Source organism: Haemorhous mexicanus, chromosome 5 (assembly GCF_027477595.1).
Source record: "Haemorhous mexicanus isolate bHaeMex1 chromosome 5, bHaeMex1.pri, whole genome shotgun sequence".
Taxonomy (NCBI): Eukaryota; Metazoa; Chordata; class Aves; order Passeriformes; family Fringillidae; genus Haemorhous; species Haemorhous mexicanus.
The window spans coordinates 9,100,577-9,116,464 of NC_082345.1; the positions used below are offsets into that span (position 1 = coordinate 9,100,577).

A 15,888-nucleotide genomic window follows, 5' to 3' on the forward strand; every position below is an offset into this window, starting at 1 on the left:
GGAGCCCCTGCTGCCCAATGGAAGGGGATATGAGCTGATCCCAAAGCTGAAACCCACAGCAAGCCACAGGAATCCCACCTGACAGGGGCCTCAGCACCATGGTCACAGCAGGACAAGACTCACAGACCATGGTGACCATGGTCTAAAACAGAGACCCTGGACCACAGGGGTGTTGGGTTTTCAGCATCCTCAGAGCTCTGATGCTGCCATCAAATGGTGTGAGAAACATGGCTTGGATCCCTGAGAAGTGAAAAGCTTCTGGTGAGGAACAGAAGAGCTCTGTCATCAATACTAACCACTGGGGAGAGCAGTAAATAGAAAAAATGTACTTTTATTTGGACATACCAGCCCCAAACCTAGACCCCCCCTCCCCTTCACTTTGCCTTGAATGGTAGCAGAAACACAGCCAAAACAGACTTAAAAGAATATGTAAATTTACACTGACTATAAAGAGGCTGCCTTTTATGGAAAAACTTGCTGACAAATGCTTAGATGTTATGCAAAAATAGTCTTCTCAGAAGAAACTATCAAGCAATAAAGGCATGGGAAGAATATGTTTCCTCCTACTCTCAGAGCTGGAAGAAAGATTTGCACGGAAAAAATTACCAACTACTACCAAATTTAGTTTTCCAAGTTCCAAAAAATAGTTATATTTGTGTTTATTCATCATGAATTCTCCACTTGATGAAAACCACTTTGTAGTAGCTATATCCTTGAATGAATATTGTTCTTTTGAACTGCAAACTGCTCTCAGCAGGAGCTCTTCCTTGACAGGTGTGTGTCCAGATTTAATGTGTCTGGTCAAGCGACTCAGGTGCTGTGTGCTACCAGCAGGACAATGAGTTTGCCAGTCCCCAAAATTAAATAAGACCCCCCCCCCCCCCAAATTCAACTTTGAAATGCAGCATGTGTTTCTGGGCAGTGGAGGAAGTTAAAGCTGTTTCTTTAACAGCACTTCAGCTCCTCAGTGTACCCAAGTGACCCTCCAAAGTCAGTGATTTTCCCTTTCTTTCCACCCCCCTTTTTTTTTTTAATGAAAGGCTTCTTGGTTTTTTGGGGGTGGTTTTGGTTGGTTTTTTTCACTAAGTTCTCCAGCACCCCGGACTCAAAACCAAGCTGCAGTAATGCTGAGCTGCCTTAATTTTACTATGGAAGACAACATGAAAGCTGTAACCACAGAAAAGATGAATTTTCCGCCTCCACAGCAGGCACTTGGCTGGCAGATTCCTGCAGGTGCCTGAGCATGTCTCAGGAAGTTTTCCCCTGGCTACCTTAAGAGGGTTCCTTGATGGTAATTTAATTAGCACATTGAATACATGGACAGGATTATAAACAATGTAATTCTCTGGCTTTCTTAATCACAGAAGAATTTTTTTCCCACTCCTACATCCCAAAGTTATCAGTATTTCTGAGCAGATAATGTTGGAGAGCTGGGCTCTGGAAAGTGACACCTCTTGTGACAGGGATTTATGATGGCACATTCCAGCTCTGCACACAGGCTCTGAACACACACATGTGTGCCTCAAAAAGGGCAGAACTCTGATTTAGTAGAAGTCAACAGGGCTGCTCAGATGTTTAAAGACAGACAGGTGTCCTCAGGTTTTGAGGAGTCAGAACTGTACTCCTCAAAAAACCACACTAAATAGAAAGGGATTCCAACTGCTACCTCTGGCATGGAAATTTACTGCTGGAAATTCTGAGCAGTTGATCCCAAGTATCTGTGCCAGTTAGCACCAATTCACTAGAGCAAGTATTTAACTCCAGTCCAGTGGTACAGAATAGCCGAGTCTGCAGGAAAGCAAATAAGCATTAAAAGCAGCAAGAGGCAAGCAGGGAGGGCCAGCAGAAGAGAAACCTCCAATGTGCTCTTCTTTCCTCAAGGACAAAAACACCCAAAAGGGACAGGGCAACTGCTGTGACACGGGCTGCAATTCTGGCAGAGTGACCACGCTGCTGGAAGTGCTTTTACATGTGCCCTACATGCTACAACTTCTGAGAATGGCTTCGTGTGAATCACAAGCCTTTGATGTGTCTTTGCAGTTTGACCTGTTTGCCTGCCAAATCTAGGAGGAAAAATCCTTACCTTTAACTGAAGCAGGTGAATGTAGTGAGCAATTAATTCCAACTCTCATTCATTCTTTATTTTCTCTTTTGCCTGTATTTAAACCTTTCAGGTCATTTGTATCAAGTTCAGCAAGCTTGCACTTTCTCCTCAAAGCAAAATGTTCCCCATAACATACTCTGTGGTTTTTGTCAGACACGTAAGACTTCCAAATACTTGGTACCAAGCTTTTTTTTTTCCAACGGCTCAGTTTTGAAAGGCAAAAGCAAAAATCAAATTTCACTCCCTAGTAACTCCACATCTGTGTTTCTGTGTTCCAGGAGATTTAAAAAGAAAAAGAAACTGATTCACTTTGTCCTTTGTTCCTGTTCCCAGCTGTGAACTGCACCTGCACCGTGACTCACTAAAGGCTGAGGAGCCCTAGATGCCTGAAAAGCTTGAACAACAATTTGAACAGTGTTCCTCACAGGGCCAGAGAAAGAAGAGCTGATTTTATCTTGCTGCTACACAAAGTAAGTCAAGTTTTGGAAAATAAAACCCACTGAAGACTTTGCATCTCCCACCCACACACTTTGAAACACAGATCCCAAATCATCTATCTCAACAAGGTACTGTGCATTTTAAGCTTCTCTGATGGTCTTCACAACTTCTTTAAAATTCCCAAAGTTCAAAATATTGTTGTAGAAACACACTCTGACTTTTTTAACCTTATTTTTCTTACTCTTTACTCATATCAATGCAATAGCTTATAGTGATTAGAAGTATTTCTGATTCATACCTAAATATTCCATGCAACTAATGAAACAGCTCTGGAAAACTAGAGCTAAAAAAACCAAAAACCACTAAAAAACAAAACCAAGGAAAGGTAGGAAGAGTACACTGGGTCCACATGGAATTTTTATCACATGCAGAAATTACTTGTGCATGAATATACATGGATAGAACTGGATGCTGAAAGTGATCCACTGGTGTTTGAGGTGAACTGCTCAAATAATGGAAGAATAAGTGAGAATAAGAGTACTGGTTTGTTCTTACAAAGCTGGCACAGGATATCTTTAAATTATACCCTGACTGTTTTTCTTTTAAAATGCAGCATAATCTCTACTTCTGAGACACTCATTTTTTTCCTCCACAGGTTGCTTCACAGCTATAACCATGAGGTTTCATATTCTTAAAACTTTATCCCATGTCCACTGAGGACTTGAACAAGTGATAGCTCCATGGCTTGGTTCATGCTTTCATTGCTTCCCAGCACCTTAGATCATCAGGTCCATCTGGCCATTGAGTGGATTTTTCTTTTTTCACTTGATTCTTCTGGGTTTGTACTGTTAAGCACAGTCATAGGTAATAGTCTGCAGATTAAATACATACTTGATAACCTAGTGTCAGGAATTTAATGTTTAAAATATTTTTATGGTGAACCACTTACAGAGTGGTGATTCAGGCTACATATAATATAGTCTATAATTCTGTGTACTTCATTGAAGTAGAGACTTAAGCAGCATCTAAGTTTGTTGTCATCTTATTGCAAACCTTCCATGCCTTCTTGGTGATTCCTCAGTGGCAGCTCCTCACAGCCAGCAAACTCCAACTCTCTCCTCACCCAGCGAACCCACTCTTTTAGAGCACTCATCCTCATTGGGCACAGCTGTGGCCTATTAAGGGCAGGCCTGTTCTTAATCTTTGTGATTAGTACAGCTGAAACTCCTCAGGGGTGAGATTGCCTTCTCCACTATCTCTATTCTCTTACATTCCATCCCCCCACTTAAGTTAAAGATAAAAACCAAAAAACAGGAACATATCACCTGCATCAAGGTCTAAATTATTACTGAGAGAGTGAGTTTTACATAAAAAGATAATTAAAAAATAGGGTCATTAACCCAACTTTCACATATAGAATAGGTTTTTCAGTTATGCACCTTTTGAGATAACTAAGTAGAGCTTAAAGGAAGTGATATAGGTTTTGAAGGGTTTTTGTTTTTACTTTTTTGAGATGTGTTTACTTTTTGAGATGAATTTTACTTTTCATAACTGTAAGCATTTGGTGTCCTCTGCTAAGAACCTGCTGACCTGCTTTCACAATAAAAGTTAATACCTCAATAATTTAATTGGAATTCTGATATTCTTGCTTGTATCTCTCTGAAGAGGATGTCAAGCTTCCCTACAGAAATACATTCTGCAAAGAAGGAAATGCCAGGTTTTTCTGAAAAGATCACAACTTGAACAGAAATCCTCGGGCCCTGTTTGCACACCCATTTTGTTGGTGAGGACTTACCACACCCCACCAAAGGGCATCAGCATAGCTGGAGAAACCTGTCTTTCCATCCTCATCAACTGCATCCTTCTCAGCAAGATAAACAAAGTAGGATGAAAAAATTAATCCCAAGAATCCAATGTACAGCGTGGTTACGAGTTCCTATTAAAAGAGAAAACAAACAAGTATATGACGTTTTCATCCTATAAACATATATATATATATATATATATATATATACACACACATATATACATTCCTGTAAAACGTTGCAAATATCTGTGGGGTTTTTGCATCACAGTAGAAAAATTAACATGTTATATTTCAGGTATGACATTTGGCTCCAGTAAAACAGCTAAAATATTGACTTGTATTTTATTCATACCAGGGTAAATAGTTCAAAAATCCATCATTTTGGGCTTGATCCTTGGGGCAGCTAAATGTAAAGTGGGACATCTCTCCTAATTATGGAATGGTAATCATTCCATTTAACTGTCTACTCAAAATACTAACTGTCTAAACATTTTAAAAGTAGCAAAGCAGCTTTAGAAATGCTCTTTCTGAAGAGTACACTGAGAAACAGCAGCCATGTCTTGTGATTATGGCCATACCTGAGCAGTGAACTTGGGTATCTGATATTTAGACTGCTTGAGACTGGATAGTGCTGCTCAACAGTTTCACATTAAAATAAAATACGCTAGGTAGATGTCATGTTTTCGGTCCTGAAGAAGAAAGCTAGGGCAGACTTCTGTGAGGGCATTTTACAGTCCTTGTGAATATACCATTTTCTCTAAAGATGTTTGGGCATGAGAATTGTGCTGTGACTTAGATACAGGATTCTCACAGTTTTCAGGAAAAATAAAAAGAAAGTGCTTGTGCACTTAAACAAGCCAAAATGTGTGGTGTCACAGATGCAAAACCACATAAAGCTTTTAAAAGCAGTGCCAAATGAGATATCCACCTGCCCCTCAGGAAAATCCAATACCTAGTTATAAGGGAAAACAGCTCATTCTAATTACATAAAGATTACATGCATAATTCCTTTATTTTCTTTGCACAAATTTGGCCATCTTTATCAGGAAACAGTGCTGTGCTACATCTTCAGTGGCACCTTAAGTTCTTGGCAGTCATTTCTCTCTCCTTGGGGCCCAGCCAATAAGGGAATTAAAATACTGCCATATCATACATTTAAAATTAAAACCTGACTAGGAAGAATTGCCCCTACTTTTAAAGTATGTCACAGGTTTTCTGTAATATTCTACCCATGTTTCTTAAACTGTTTGTAAGGGAAGGTTCCATTTTATCATCAAACTTCCCTCAGATTTTCTTTTTTCTTTCTTTTTTTTCATTTCCCTGTAAGAGCTTTCTGGGCAAAGGTAGCCCTTGTATCAAGTATCAACATTCAGCAGCAGGAAATACAAATATTCTTCCTTCTCCTGCAGCACTAATTAAAATCTGGGTTCAGGAAACCTTTAAGTAGTCTTGGCACAAAGAAAAATGGGTGCTTTTCCTCTAATCATTTAATGATGACCTAAATAGTGAATTTTGATAGTATTTTGTCTTACTCATGGCCAAGTCTTTTAATTTAAGCCTTAACTTTTTGCAGGCCTGTTTGCTAAACAAGGCAGCTGAAAAAGGAAATAAACCCTGGGGTTTCAGTAGTTTCTCTGCTGGTCACCTTTTTTTTCTCACCTTTATCTCATGATAATGGAGCACTGTGTACTTGTAGATATGACTTGCTTTTTAAAGCTCCTTCTGTCAACATTCACAATTGACTGTAGATGATAATTGGAGTAATTCTGGTTTAAGTGCTGGCTTTTTGGGAAGCAGGCAGGAAAATAGCAGAGTCTTAAGAAATCCTTTCAAAGTGGCTGAAATATCAACAGAACTACTGAGTTTATTTCACCACTGGCACCTCTCAGCTCCAGTACTATTCATCTGAAGACAGAATTCTTTTTAAACACAGGCCAGATGAAAATGCAACTGCCTTGGACTTACTCTAAATGTCACCAATCCATGTTCCACGTGTATAGAGAGACTCTTTAATTATTAAGAACAATGGCAGCAATGTCATGCATACTTCATTTAAGGGAGAGTCAGAAGCTTTTTAAGTAACAGATGCTTCATGAGACATGATCACAAAACAAAAGGGTATTCTGCAGGCATCAGGCCTTAAAACTACATATTTATGTGGGTTTTATTAGCTAAGAGCTTAAGAATAAAGAGTGCTGCCTAAAACAAATGGCTCTTTGCAGCAGAGACTTTCAGATTCACACACACAGGAAACAGTAAGAACAAGAAAGGCACAAAGGCAAATTTGAATACTGAGAGAGTTGAGTCAGCACATTTTTAAAATTCAGCTATATCTCCATTTTCAGTTAAAATAAGGACCACACAATACAAAGTTCAACACTTGGAAAAAAATATGAGAATCCCTCCTGTCCTAAGAGCAGAGGAAGACCTCACAAAGCAAGGTGAGGAAGGAGTAAAACCAACCTAGAGGCTCACAAGCTGGAGCTTGAGTGGCTAACTTGGCTTTTCAGGAAGCTGCAGGATTTCTCCATGGCTTTCCACCACCACATGTGATATTGACTCACGTTTTGTTGCCTTTGGCAAGAAATGCTGGTATATAAGCTCAACCTGCTGAAAATAGAAGAGCATCCTAGCCAAACTGGGCCTGAGTGAGCTAATTGAGCTATATGTAAAATTCCAAAACACATGGAAATCGTTGGTGACAACTTTACTAAGCTCTTCAGGGCCCAGGGAGGTACAAGTGCTTGCTATTTTCACGGGCACCAATATGTGAATTATTTTCTCACACTGCTTAAGGGTTTAGGGGCCCACATTTTCCAAAAGAGTCAAAAAAAACCCAAAAATAGATGAGGGCTTTGTACTCTGCCTGTGCAGAAAAAGCAGCTGAAGTGTTTTTGTTTTGGTTTGGCTTTTTTTTTATTTTTAAACAAAAATTTCTTTTAGAGGCTGGACAGGAATAAAGGTTCCATTTTTCCTTCTGTTTGGTACCATGTTATGGTTTCAGCTACACTTGTCCAATGTCAATACAGAACTGTGTGCTTGGTACTTTTTTTTCCTTAATGTGCTAGTGGGTGATCTGCTTGGATAAGTACTACAGATCTGTGGAGTTTTATTTATCACCATAATCACTTCTTTGGATAAGCAGAACTTCAGGTGCGTTTACTCATAAATTTATTTTCCAAGATTTTTTTTTTCCTTCCCTTTTAAACCATTGAACTTATGCTTGTGACACATAAGATTTAAGTGTTGTATTTTGGAGAGAGTATTTCCTGATTCTTGAATAAAACTTTGAACACCCACAGGAAAAAAATGTTCTCAAACATTTTTTTGGATATCAAGTTATTTGGATATCAGCTCTGCCCTAGCAAGATACCCAGGCAATGCAAGCATAATAAATGAAGACCACACAGACTTGGAGCATTAAAAGTCATCCTGTTGTGCAGTATAAAAGGAGGCTTTATCCCACAGCACTTTGGTGTGCATCACTTCTGCACGGCCATCGTGACATAAAAGTTCCTACTGTACTGAGGGAAAAAAATAAAAGGAAGAAAATTTACTTTTAGTATTAAATTATTGGCTTGGATTAGGTGCAACACATTCTCTGTCCCAGAAAAACAGTTTTCCAAATAGAAAATTAAAAAATGTCAGCATGGAAATTTGTAACTGTTTGTCAGTATGTGGAGAACAAATCTACACTCATAAAAACAAGTTAACCACCCTGTCAAGTGGGATGTGGAGATTAATAGCAGAGTATTAGCCCTCCACAGAGTGGCATGAGATGCAAGACTTCAAGGACAATGATATAATTTTCCATTATATTAATAAAGCTAATCATAAAGAGATTCCATGGAGACTCAAAAAGAAGCCTTCAATTCGAAATATTTTTAAATCTCCATAAAAACTTTTAAACTCTTCCCGCTTAATGAGATTTCATACAGAAAAATTGTTTCAAAGTTTTAGCAGACATGCATCTATTTATAGCCAGGTTTGCCTCTGTGACCACACCCTTGATAAAGTAACTTCTCTTACACAGCATCCTAACACAGTCCATTTTTTTTATTTACAGAAGGAATTAGAAAACTTTGTATTCAAGGTGAACACAACAGAAATATTTAAATAGTTGACTTCTTCTTGCAAGGCTTTCCCACCAGAGTTTGGTTTTCCCACCAGGAAAAACAAGCTAGGAATACATCTTCTGCAGAGATAGTGGAGAGTACTTGCAATATTAAAGGCAGTCCACAAAACTGCACTTAAGAAATTGCACTGAGGGATAACATCAAAGAGTACAGCAGTTAATTAATAAATCCAAACACTTTTGTTTATACCCTGTTAGTCACTGCCCTGAATGTCAAAAATAGCTTCCCATTTTAAAAGGAGGAAGAAACACACGATGGACTTTTAAAGTATTTTTTCTCTTGCAATGTAACATTTCATTTAAACCAGCTGTCCTGGGTTGTAAGATATGTGTGTATTCTATTTGCCATCTGTTAGAGGTGGGGCAGTTATCTTCTGTTAATTGGGCAGTTTTCTTTATCTCTTCCAGAAACCAATCCTCCCTCTGGGAAGTATCTTCTGTTAATGGGCCACTGAGTCTCACTGCATGACTGATAAAATTACATCATCCCATCATGAGATGCTCCACCCAGGGGGAAGAGCCAAGCATTTCTACCTGGATATAGTCTGACATTTACAGCACAACAGCAGCCTTTTTCCCCACTGGATTCACAGAGGAGCAGCTTTCTTCTCCACTGGATTCCCAGAGGAAGACCAAACCCATCTACAGCTCCACAGGACCTTCAGAGGAGAACTCCACCCTTCTACAGGATCCCTGCTCCAACAGAACCACAGCTGTCACTGCAGGAGGGCTGCAGCCACCATTTAATGGGACTGCTGCCACCACCCTGACCCACAGGACATCAGGTTGAATTCTGACACTGTCAGTTTTTTTTTCTTTTGTTTGTACTATTGCATTTGTATTTTTACTTTTCCTAGTAAAGAACTGTTATTCCTATTCCTGTATCTTTGCCTGAGAGTCCCTTCATTTCAAAATTATAATTTGGAGGGAGGGGGTTTACATTTTCTATTTCAAGAGAGGCTCCTGCCTTCCTTAGCAGTCACCTGTCTTTTCTAACCAAGACACCAGACCATTATTTGAAGCCCACAGAGAGAATTCACTGAAGCCAATGAATTTTAGGGGATGTTTAAAGGCTGGGTACCTGTCGATGGATGAAAACCACTGACCCCAGGAGTCTCCAGGTACCTCCCTGGCGGTCAACGTGGAGCATCCGAAGGATCTGGAGAAAGCGAATCCCCCTGTAAGGAAAGTGAAGCATTACAATAAATGCAATAAACACATAAAAATGCTGGAGGACAATAGTGCCTTATCCACCCACAACTGACTATGTCCACTAACATACTGCTGTGTTCAAGAACTACCCCTGCCTGGGGTGGCATCTCCAGCTTGAGGCATCTCTGTGTTTAGATCACATTTCATTATAGTCAAATTTCTTCAGAAATACTGACTATGAAAACAATTATTTAATGGGAAAACAAACCAAATCAAGGGAATATAATGATATAACATATTATATTATATTATATTATATTATATTATATTATATTATATTATATTATATTATATTATATTATATTATATTATATATATTATAATTTCTATGATATAATTTCTATGATTCCAAACTTTAAATGCCTCCTTTCCAAGGAAAACTTCAAGCTTTAATAACATAAATGTGAGCAAACCTTTTTCTCTATTTGCCAAATGCAGAATATGAATCAAACATGGCATTACCAAAATCCTTGTTGTGTGAGTTATTGAAATATATCTGATATCACTGGAAATAGAGTCCTATGTGTTTTAGGAGACTAACTAAATCAATCATATGCTCCAAATATTTTCAGCTAAATAAAAGTATGGTTCTTCAGCATAATTTTATTCCATGGTAAAATTTCATTTAGTTGCTCTTTTGACAATGAATTTTGTTTGCCTACAGTCATCTTACTGTCTTATCCCTGAAACAAACCAGTGAAAATCAGGAAAGGATGAACACTGAATTCATCACCTGAAAATTCTTCCCTAGAAGTATTTTAGGCTCTTTTTAGCAATCTTCAAGAATTTTGTGGATATAGGTTTTGATTTTTAATTCAGACTTGCCTGACCCTGCTGGCTTTTCAGTGGAGCAATGATAACACTGCAGGGATGTGGGTTAAGCTTCAGAGAGCATTCTGAGGTGTAGGACAGTGACTCTGGACTTAGCACTGGGAAATGCTTCACTGAGCCCAAAACCCACTGGGCTCCTATATAAACACACAGGGCCTTTTCACTGAAATCCTTCCTATGCTTTGAGTTAAATTAACAAACCCCAACCCGTGGAATTTCCACAGGCACCTTCCTCTTTTCCTATAGGAGCTGATATTCCTGCTGCCTGGGTGGAGTCTTTACCATCAGGTAAGGATCAATGTTCTACTGTAAGAATTACCTTAAAAACACTCTGTACTTGTAGCTCTCCCCAGTGTTTGCCTACACAGCTGGACAGTTTAGGCAATACTGGACATTCCCACCTCCCAGTGGTTCTGCTGCACTGGAAAGCAGAGGCTTGGGACAAAACAGGCAGCACATCTTGGAAGTCAGCTTAGGAGTAAGAAGTACACCTACTGCTTATCATTCTTCTGTTTACTCACTTCATCTCCCAAAACAAGCCTGCAGTACTTGATGCAAGCTGAACAAACAGTCTGTACATCAAATGTTTCTGCTTCATGTACAGTGTGAGTTACTCGTGCCAAACAAATCCACCAAAGCATAATTATTCTTTAAACAAAGTAATTACTCATACTCAAAAAGCACTGAGTTAAGCACTGTCTGGATTACTTCTTAAATAAACCCATGCTCTGTAATTCTCTCTTGTCTCAGAGAGACAGTTGTTTGATGTTTTAAATAGGACACGTTTCATTTTTTCCACTTGGCTTCAGCATTCCCACCATTTTTCATCTGCCTTGTTCCTTCACTCAGGAACCACTTGTTCCCAATCAGTCACCAAGCAAAACAGCACCCAGTCCCCCCGTGCTTCAACAGAGTAACTTTCCCTGTGCTAGGAAAATGAGACATGCAGTTAATTGGGAATTAGGCAATCAGATACACACCTAACAACCTCTGTGGGAGTGAAGAGCTGCAGTGGCAGCAGAACCTACCTTATTGCAGAGGTGGCAAACACCTGCCCATTAGATCCTATGCTCAGAACAATAATTGAGGCTACTACCACAATCAGATCTGTTAAAAAACAAACAATCAAAAGAAAAAAGAGTGTATTAATTGGGGTTTTTGTGGGTTTTTTTTAAATCTCAGCACTGAAAAAACACAACAAATACAGACTAAAGCAAGCAGTTCAAAAAAGAAATTGTTAGCTGAAATTTGGTGGGCATGTTAAGTCTATGTAATAGTTTCACATCAAGACCCCAGTGGCTACAGCTTCTTCCAGGATGAATTCAGTAACAGAACTTTCAAAGAACCTGATGGATTAGGCTGCTTGCCACAAAAAATGCAAAGGCATTTGTGCACCCTAGAAATGAACCCATATTTTGGCTCAAGGCTTCTGATCCAAGAGGAGATGCAAGGGTTTGCACCATGCAATAATGAAATCCATGAAGTTAAGTATCATGCATACATACACACATAGACTTAATTTGAAAGCTGTATAAAAGCTCTGAGGCCAAGCTTTCAAACATAATGGAACTGTCAGGAGAAAGGCTGGCTAAAAAAAAAATCACAATTGTTAGTTTACTTTGTGATAATGTCTTTATTTGTATGAAAAAATAATTTTTTCCAGAGTTCTTTTTCTGTTTTGTTTTGTTTCCACAACTCTGCAGTTTACACAGTTCCAGCTTTATACAAAGCAAATGACAGATTGAGTTTACAGTGACAGCATCTCTTATTTTCCCTCATCCCAGTTCAGTGAACATGTCCATTAATTATTTTAGTTATTTTTAATTATTGAACCTTGCTGTAACATTATTCTGAGAATATATATTTTTAAATTTCCTTACAGGCATTTCTGTGGTAAACCTCTTTAGAGCATCTAAATGCTTCCCTTTTAAATTCTAACCAAAAAATAAAAGATAGTATTGTAAATGGGTAGCAAATGGAGGCAGAATGCGGAAAAACTTTTGGCAAACCTTCCTTTGCCAGTTTGACACAGGCAGCACTTTATTCTTCAGAGCACTTAGCATCATACAGCACTTCAAAACACCAGCTCTGCTGACTTCACTTGCTGCTGTGAGGGCTCAGAACCTCTGCAACCCAACTTCAAAGTCTTCCTTTGGACATCCAGAAAATGAGGCCCACTTGTGAAAACCAATTTAACCAACTTTCCATGGGATGCCTGGGTAAGAGGCAGGATAAGATCCAACCTGAGCAGCAACAACAACTTCCTACAGCAAAGTTAACTTTTTTTTCTCTCTCCTTTTAAACATTATCCTGCCTCATTTACAACCATGTAGCTGCTGCAACAAGTACTGCAGACGTCTTATAACCAACAGCATCCTTCACTCTCTGAGTTGAATTAATTTCCAGTATCAGTCTGATTTTTGCTGTAAAACTTGGATGCCTCCTCAAGGGAAAGCACACAGCTAGTTTAAATACTGTGCTACACTAATGGTACATGTATGAAAATGAAAATGAATATGAAAATGAATAAAGGGAGGGATGAAGCTACAGAAAGAGCTTCCATTTGGGATTAAACTTAGCTTTTCAATGCCTGGCTGTAAAATTTTTTATGCTGTTCCTTTATCATGTATGTGTGTGAACGTATATTTGTAAACCTTGGAATTTAGGGTGGTTTTTCTTCCCATCACATCATAACATAGATCTCTGCCCTTTAGCAAATGATCCATCATGTCTTTACTAAACTGTCAGGCATACACATCTCCATCTGAAGACAGGCACTAAAGGTGGAAAAGACTGATGCTCAGAAAATGAGTTCAACCACATAGTGAGAGTAAAAGAGATTTTTTCACTTGCACTTTCTTCTTTTCTGAGTGTTCTTCCTGGTATAGATATTTCTTTTTCTTTCTTTTTCTCCAAACCTGTTCTTCTATTTCTGCTTCTCCTCTGTTCCTAGTTTTCATCCTAGTTTCCAGTGCTTAGATTTCCCTTATTAATCCCCATTTACTGGTCCAAACAGCCTTATTTTACAGCCTAGATCTTCAGCATATCCTGCCCTTTCTCTGACACTTTTCAATACCACATATTTCCAGCCCCTGCTGATTTTCATTCAAGCTCCTGGTTGCTTCTCAGTCTCTTTAAATGTTCCTCTTCCAGATCTTTGCATCAGAATCCACCTCCTGTTGCATTGTTCACAGGGGTCTTAGGATGAGGGAAGAGACGAGAAAGTTGACTCCATGCTCAGAAGGCTTGGTTTATTATTTTATGATATATAATATATTAAAACTATACTAAAAGAATAGAAGAAAGGATTTCATCAGAAGGCTTAGCCAAGAATAGAAAAGGAATGAACAACAAAGGCTTGTGTCTGACTGAAACAGTCTGGACACATGGACTGTGATTGGCCATTAATTAGAAACAACCAGATGAGACCAATCACAGATTCCCCCTGTTGCATTCCACAGCAGCAGATAAGAATTGTTTGCATTTTGTTCTTGAGGCCTCTCAGCTTCTCAAGAGGGAAAAATCCTAAGGAAAGGACTTTTCATAGAACATATCGGTGACAACCTCCCATCTTTTTACTGAGCCTGTGTGTCCCAGAACATTCTTTCTGCCTCAGCCTGGGATTTTCCATGTTGAACTTGCTAAGAACTAACCCAAATTTTAGAGGAAACAAAATCCCACAGAAGAAATATCCCTGCTGTCAAAGAAATTTTAGTGGATTTTTTTCTAAATTTAAAATATAGACTTTTGTATTAATGAAGAAATAAAATTAATATCATCATGTTTTACCTTCTGTTCTAATCCTTTAATTTCTTTTTCCAGTGTTTGTATTTTATTCATGTTGATTTGAAAATAATAGGATGAGTCAGTAGGATTCAATCATTCCCAGCAAAGGTATTACCCAAGTTTACCTTGTTCTGTCAGTGCAAACATTGTTCCATCTGCATTTGATGTGGAAAAGAAAATCTTGATTTCCAATGTACTATATCCTTAGGGGAATTTCAAAGGTTAACTGAAGCACTGACACTGAGTGCACAACCAGCTATAGCCAGTCTTAGCTTTTCTTGACAAAACCCATGGAGTCTTCCCCAGGGGCTCCAACACAAACATGCATATTTGCTGTGGTAGTACCAAAATACCAGCAGAGAGAACCCCTTGAAATCACAGTTCAATGAGACTATCACTTTCTCTAATATACCAACCTAAGAAGCACTTATTAATTGAGAGAGAAATCAAGAACACAATGAGGAGTAAAAACGATTCCTCATGGTTACATCACAAAAACAGACCAGCTCTAGAAGAAGATGAAGAATTTGTTTGTACCCAAGGAAGGATTTTGTGTCCAAAATCTTGTCAATTTCCTGCAATTACCCAAAGTTTAGTCATTTCTTCACTTTACAGTCCTGCCTTTCTAAGGATGATGTCTGCCTTGGACATATTTTAAGTGTTCTAGCAACCCAAAAGAAGAGAAATCCCAAAGCAGATAAATGCTTGAGGGGTAGACATAGCTCAGAACTGCAACAAGGCCTCTGCAGAAGTGGACATTTTTATTTATTATTACAACAAGCAGGAGGGCTGCAAAAGAGTTTAAAACTTACCAATGATGGATATTGGCTTCCTGGCAAACCGGATCCTTCCCTGGAAGCCAACATATTTACTCCTGCAGCCTGCAGACCAGAGCCGGACCAGGTACTCAGCACCAAAAAACACCACCAGAACTATCTCCTAACAGAGTGAAAAGGGGAAGAGATCAGAGTTGGGTTTTTTCATTATGAGTACAGTTTGCACATCTAATTTATTCATAGGACTAAAACAAAGGAGCTTATAGAGATAGATGATGCAATAAAAACGATTTAGCCTAATCTGTTGACTTTTTGTATGCATATGCCAGGCAGTAAATAAAAGGAACAGATAATCAGTTCCTGAATGTGATTTGCATGAATAAACAGATGGTTAAAGCTCCATTCCATCAGTATATCATAAGGAAAACCACAACATTATTCTTTTGTTTTGACACTTCCTTGCCCTCCAGGCCTTTCCCCACCTGGGTTGCCTTCCTCTGGACACACTCTCATGTTCTGATGTCCTTCTTCTATTGAGACACCAAAATTGCCCCCAGGACTCGAGGTGGGGCTGCACCAGTGCAGAGCAGGGTGGGGCAATCCCCTCCCTCCATCCCTGTGCACCCCAGGACACAGATGACCCCTCTTGCTGCCAGAGCACACTGGTGACTGACACTGAACTTGCATCAAAACCCCCAGATCTCTCTCTGCAGAGCTGCTCGCCAGCCTCTTGTCCCACAGCTTGAACGTATAACCAGACAGGCTCATCTCAGGGGGAGAGTAAAGCTCTTGCTTTTGT

At 39.1% G+C, this 15,888-nt stretch overlaps 1 protein-coding gene across 2 annotated transcripts in view; it reads right to left on the reverse strand.

The window, feature by feature from the left end:
- The window catches only part of LOC132327071 (potassium voltage-gated channel subfamily KQT member 1-like), a 387,557-nt gene extending 372,289 nt beyond the window's left edge, over positions 1-15,268 (reverse strand). For both annotated transcript variants that reach the window (XM_059845811.1, XM_059845812.1), the window contains exons 1-4: positions 15,126-15,268; positions 11,556-11,634; positions 9,566-9,662; positions 4,338-4,478 (exon numbers count right to left, since the gene is read on the reverse strand). In XM_059845811.1, the coding sequence (XP_059701794.1) occupies positions 4,338-4,478; positions 9,566-9,634 (210 nt within the window). In that variant the 5' untranslated portion in view covers positions 9,635-9,662; positions 11,556-11,634; positions 15,126-15,268. The remainder of the gene's footprint in view (positions 1-4,337; positions 4,479-9,565; positions 9,663-11,555; positions 11,635-15,125) is intronic.
- Positions 15,269-15,888: the final 620 nt, after the last annotated feature.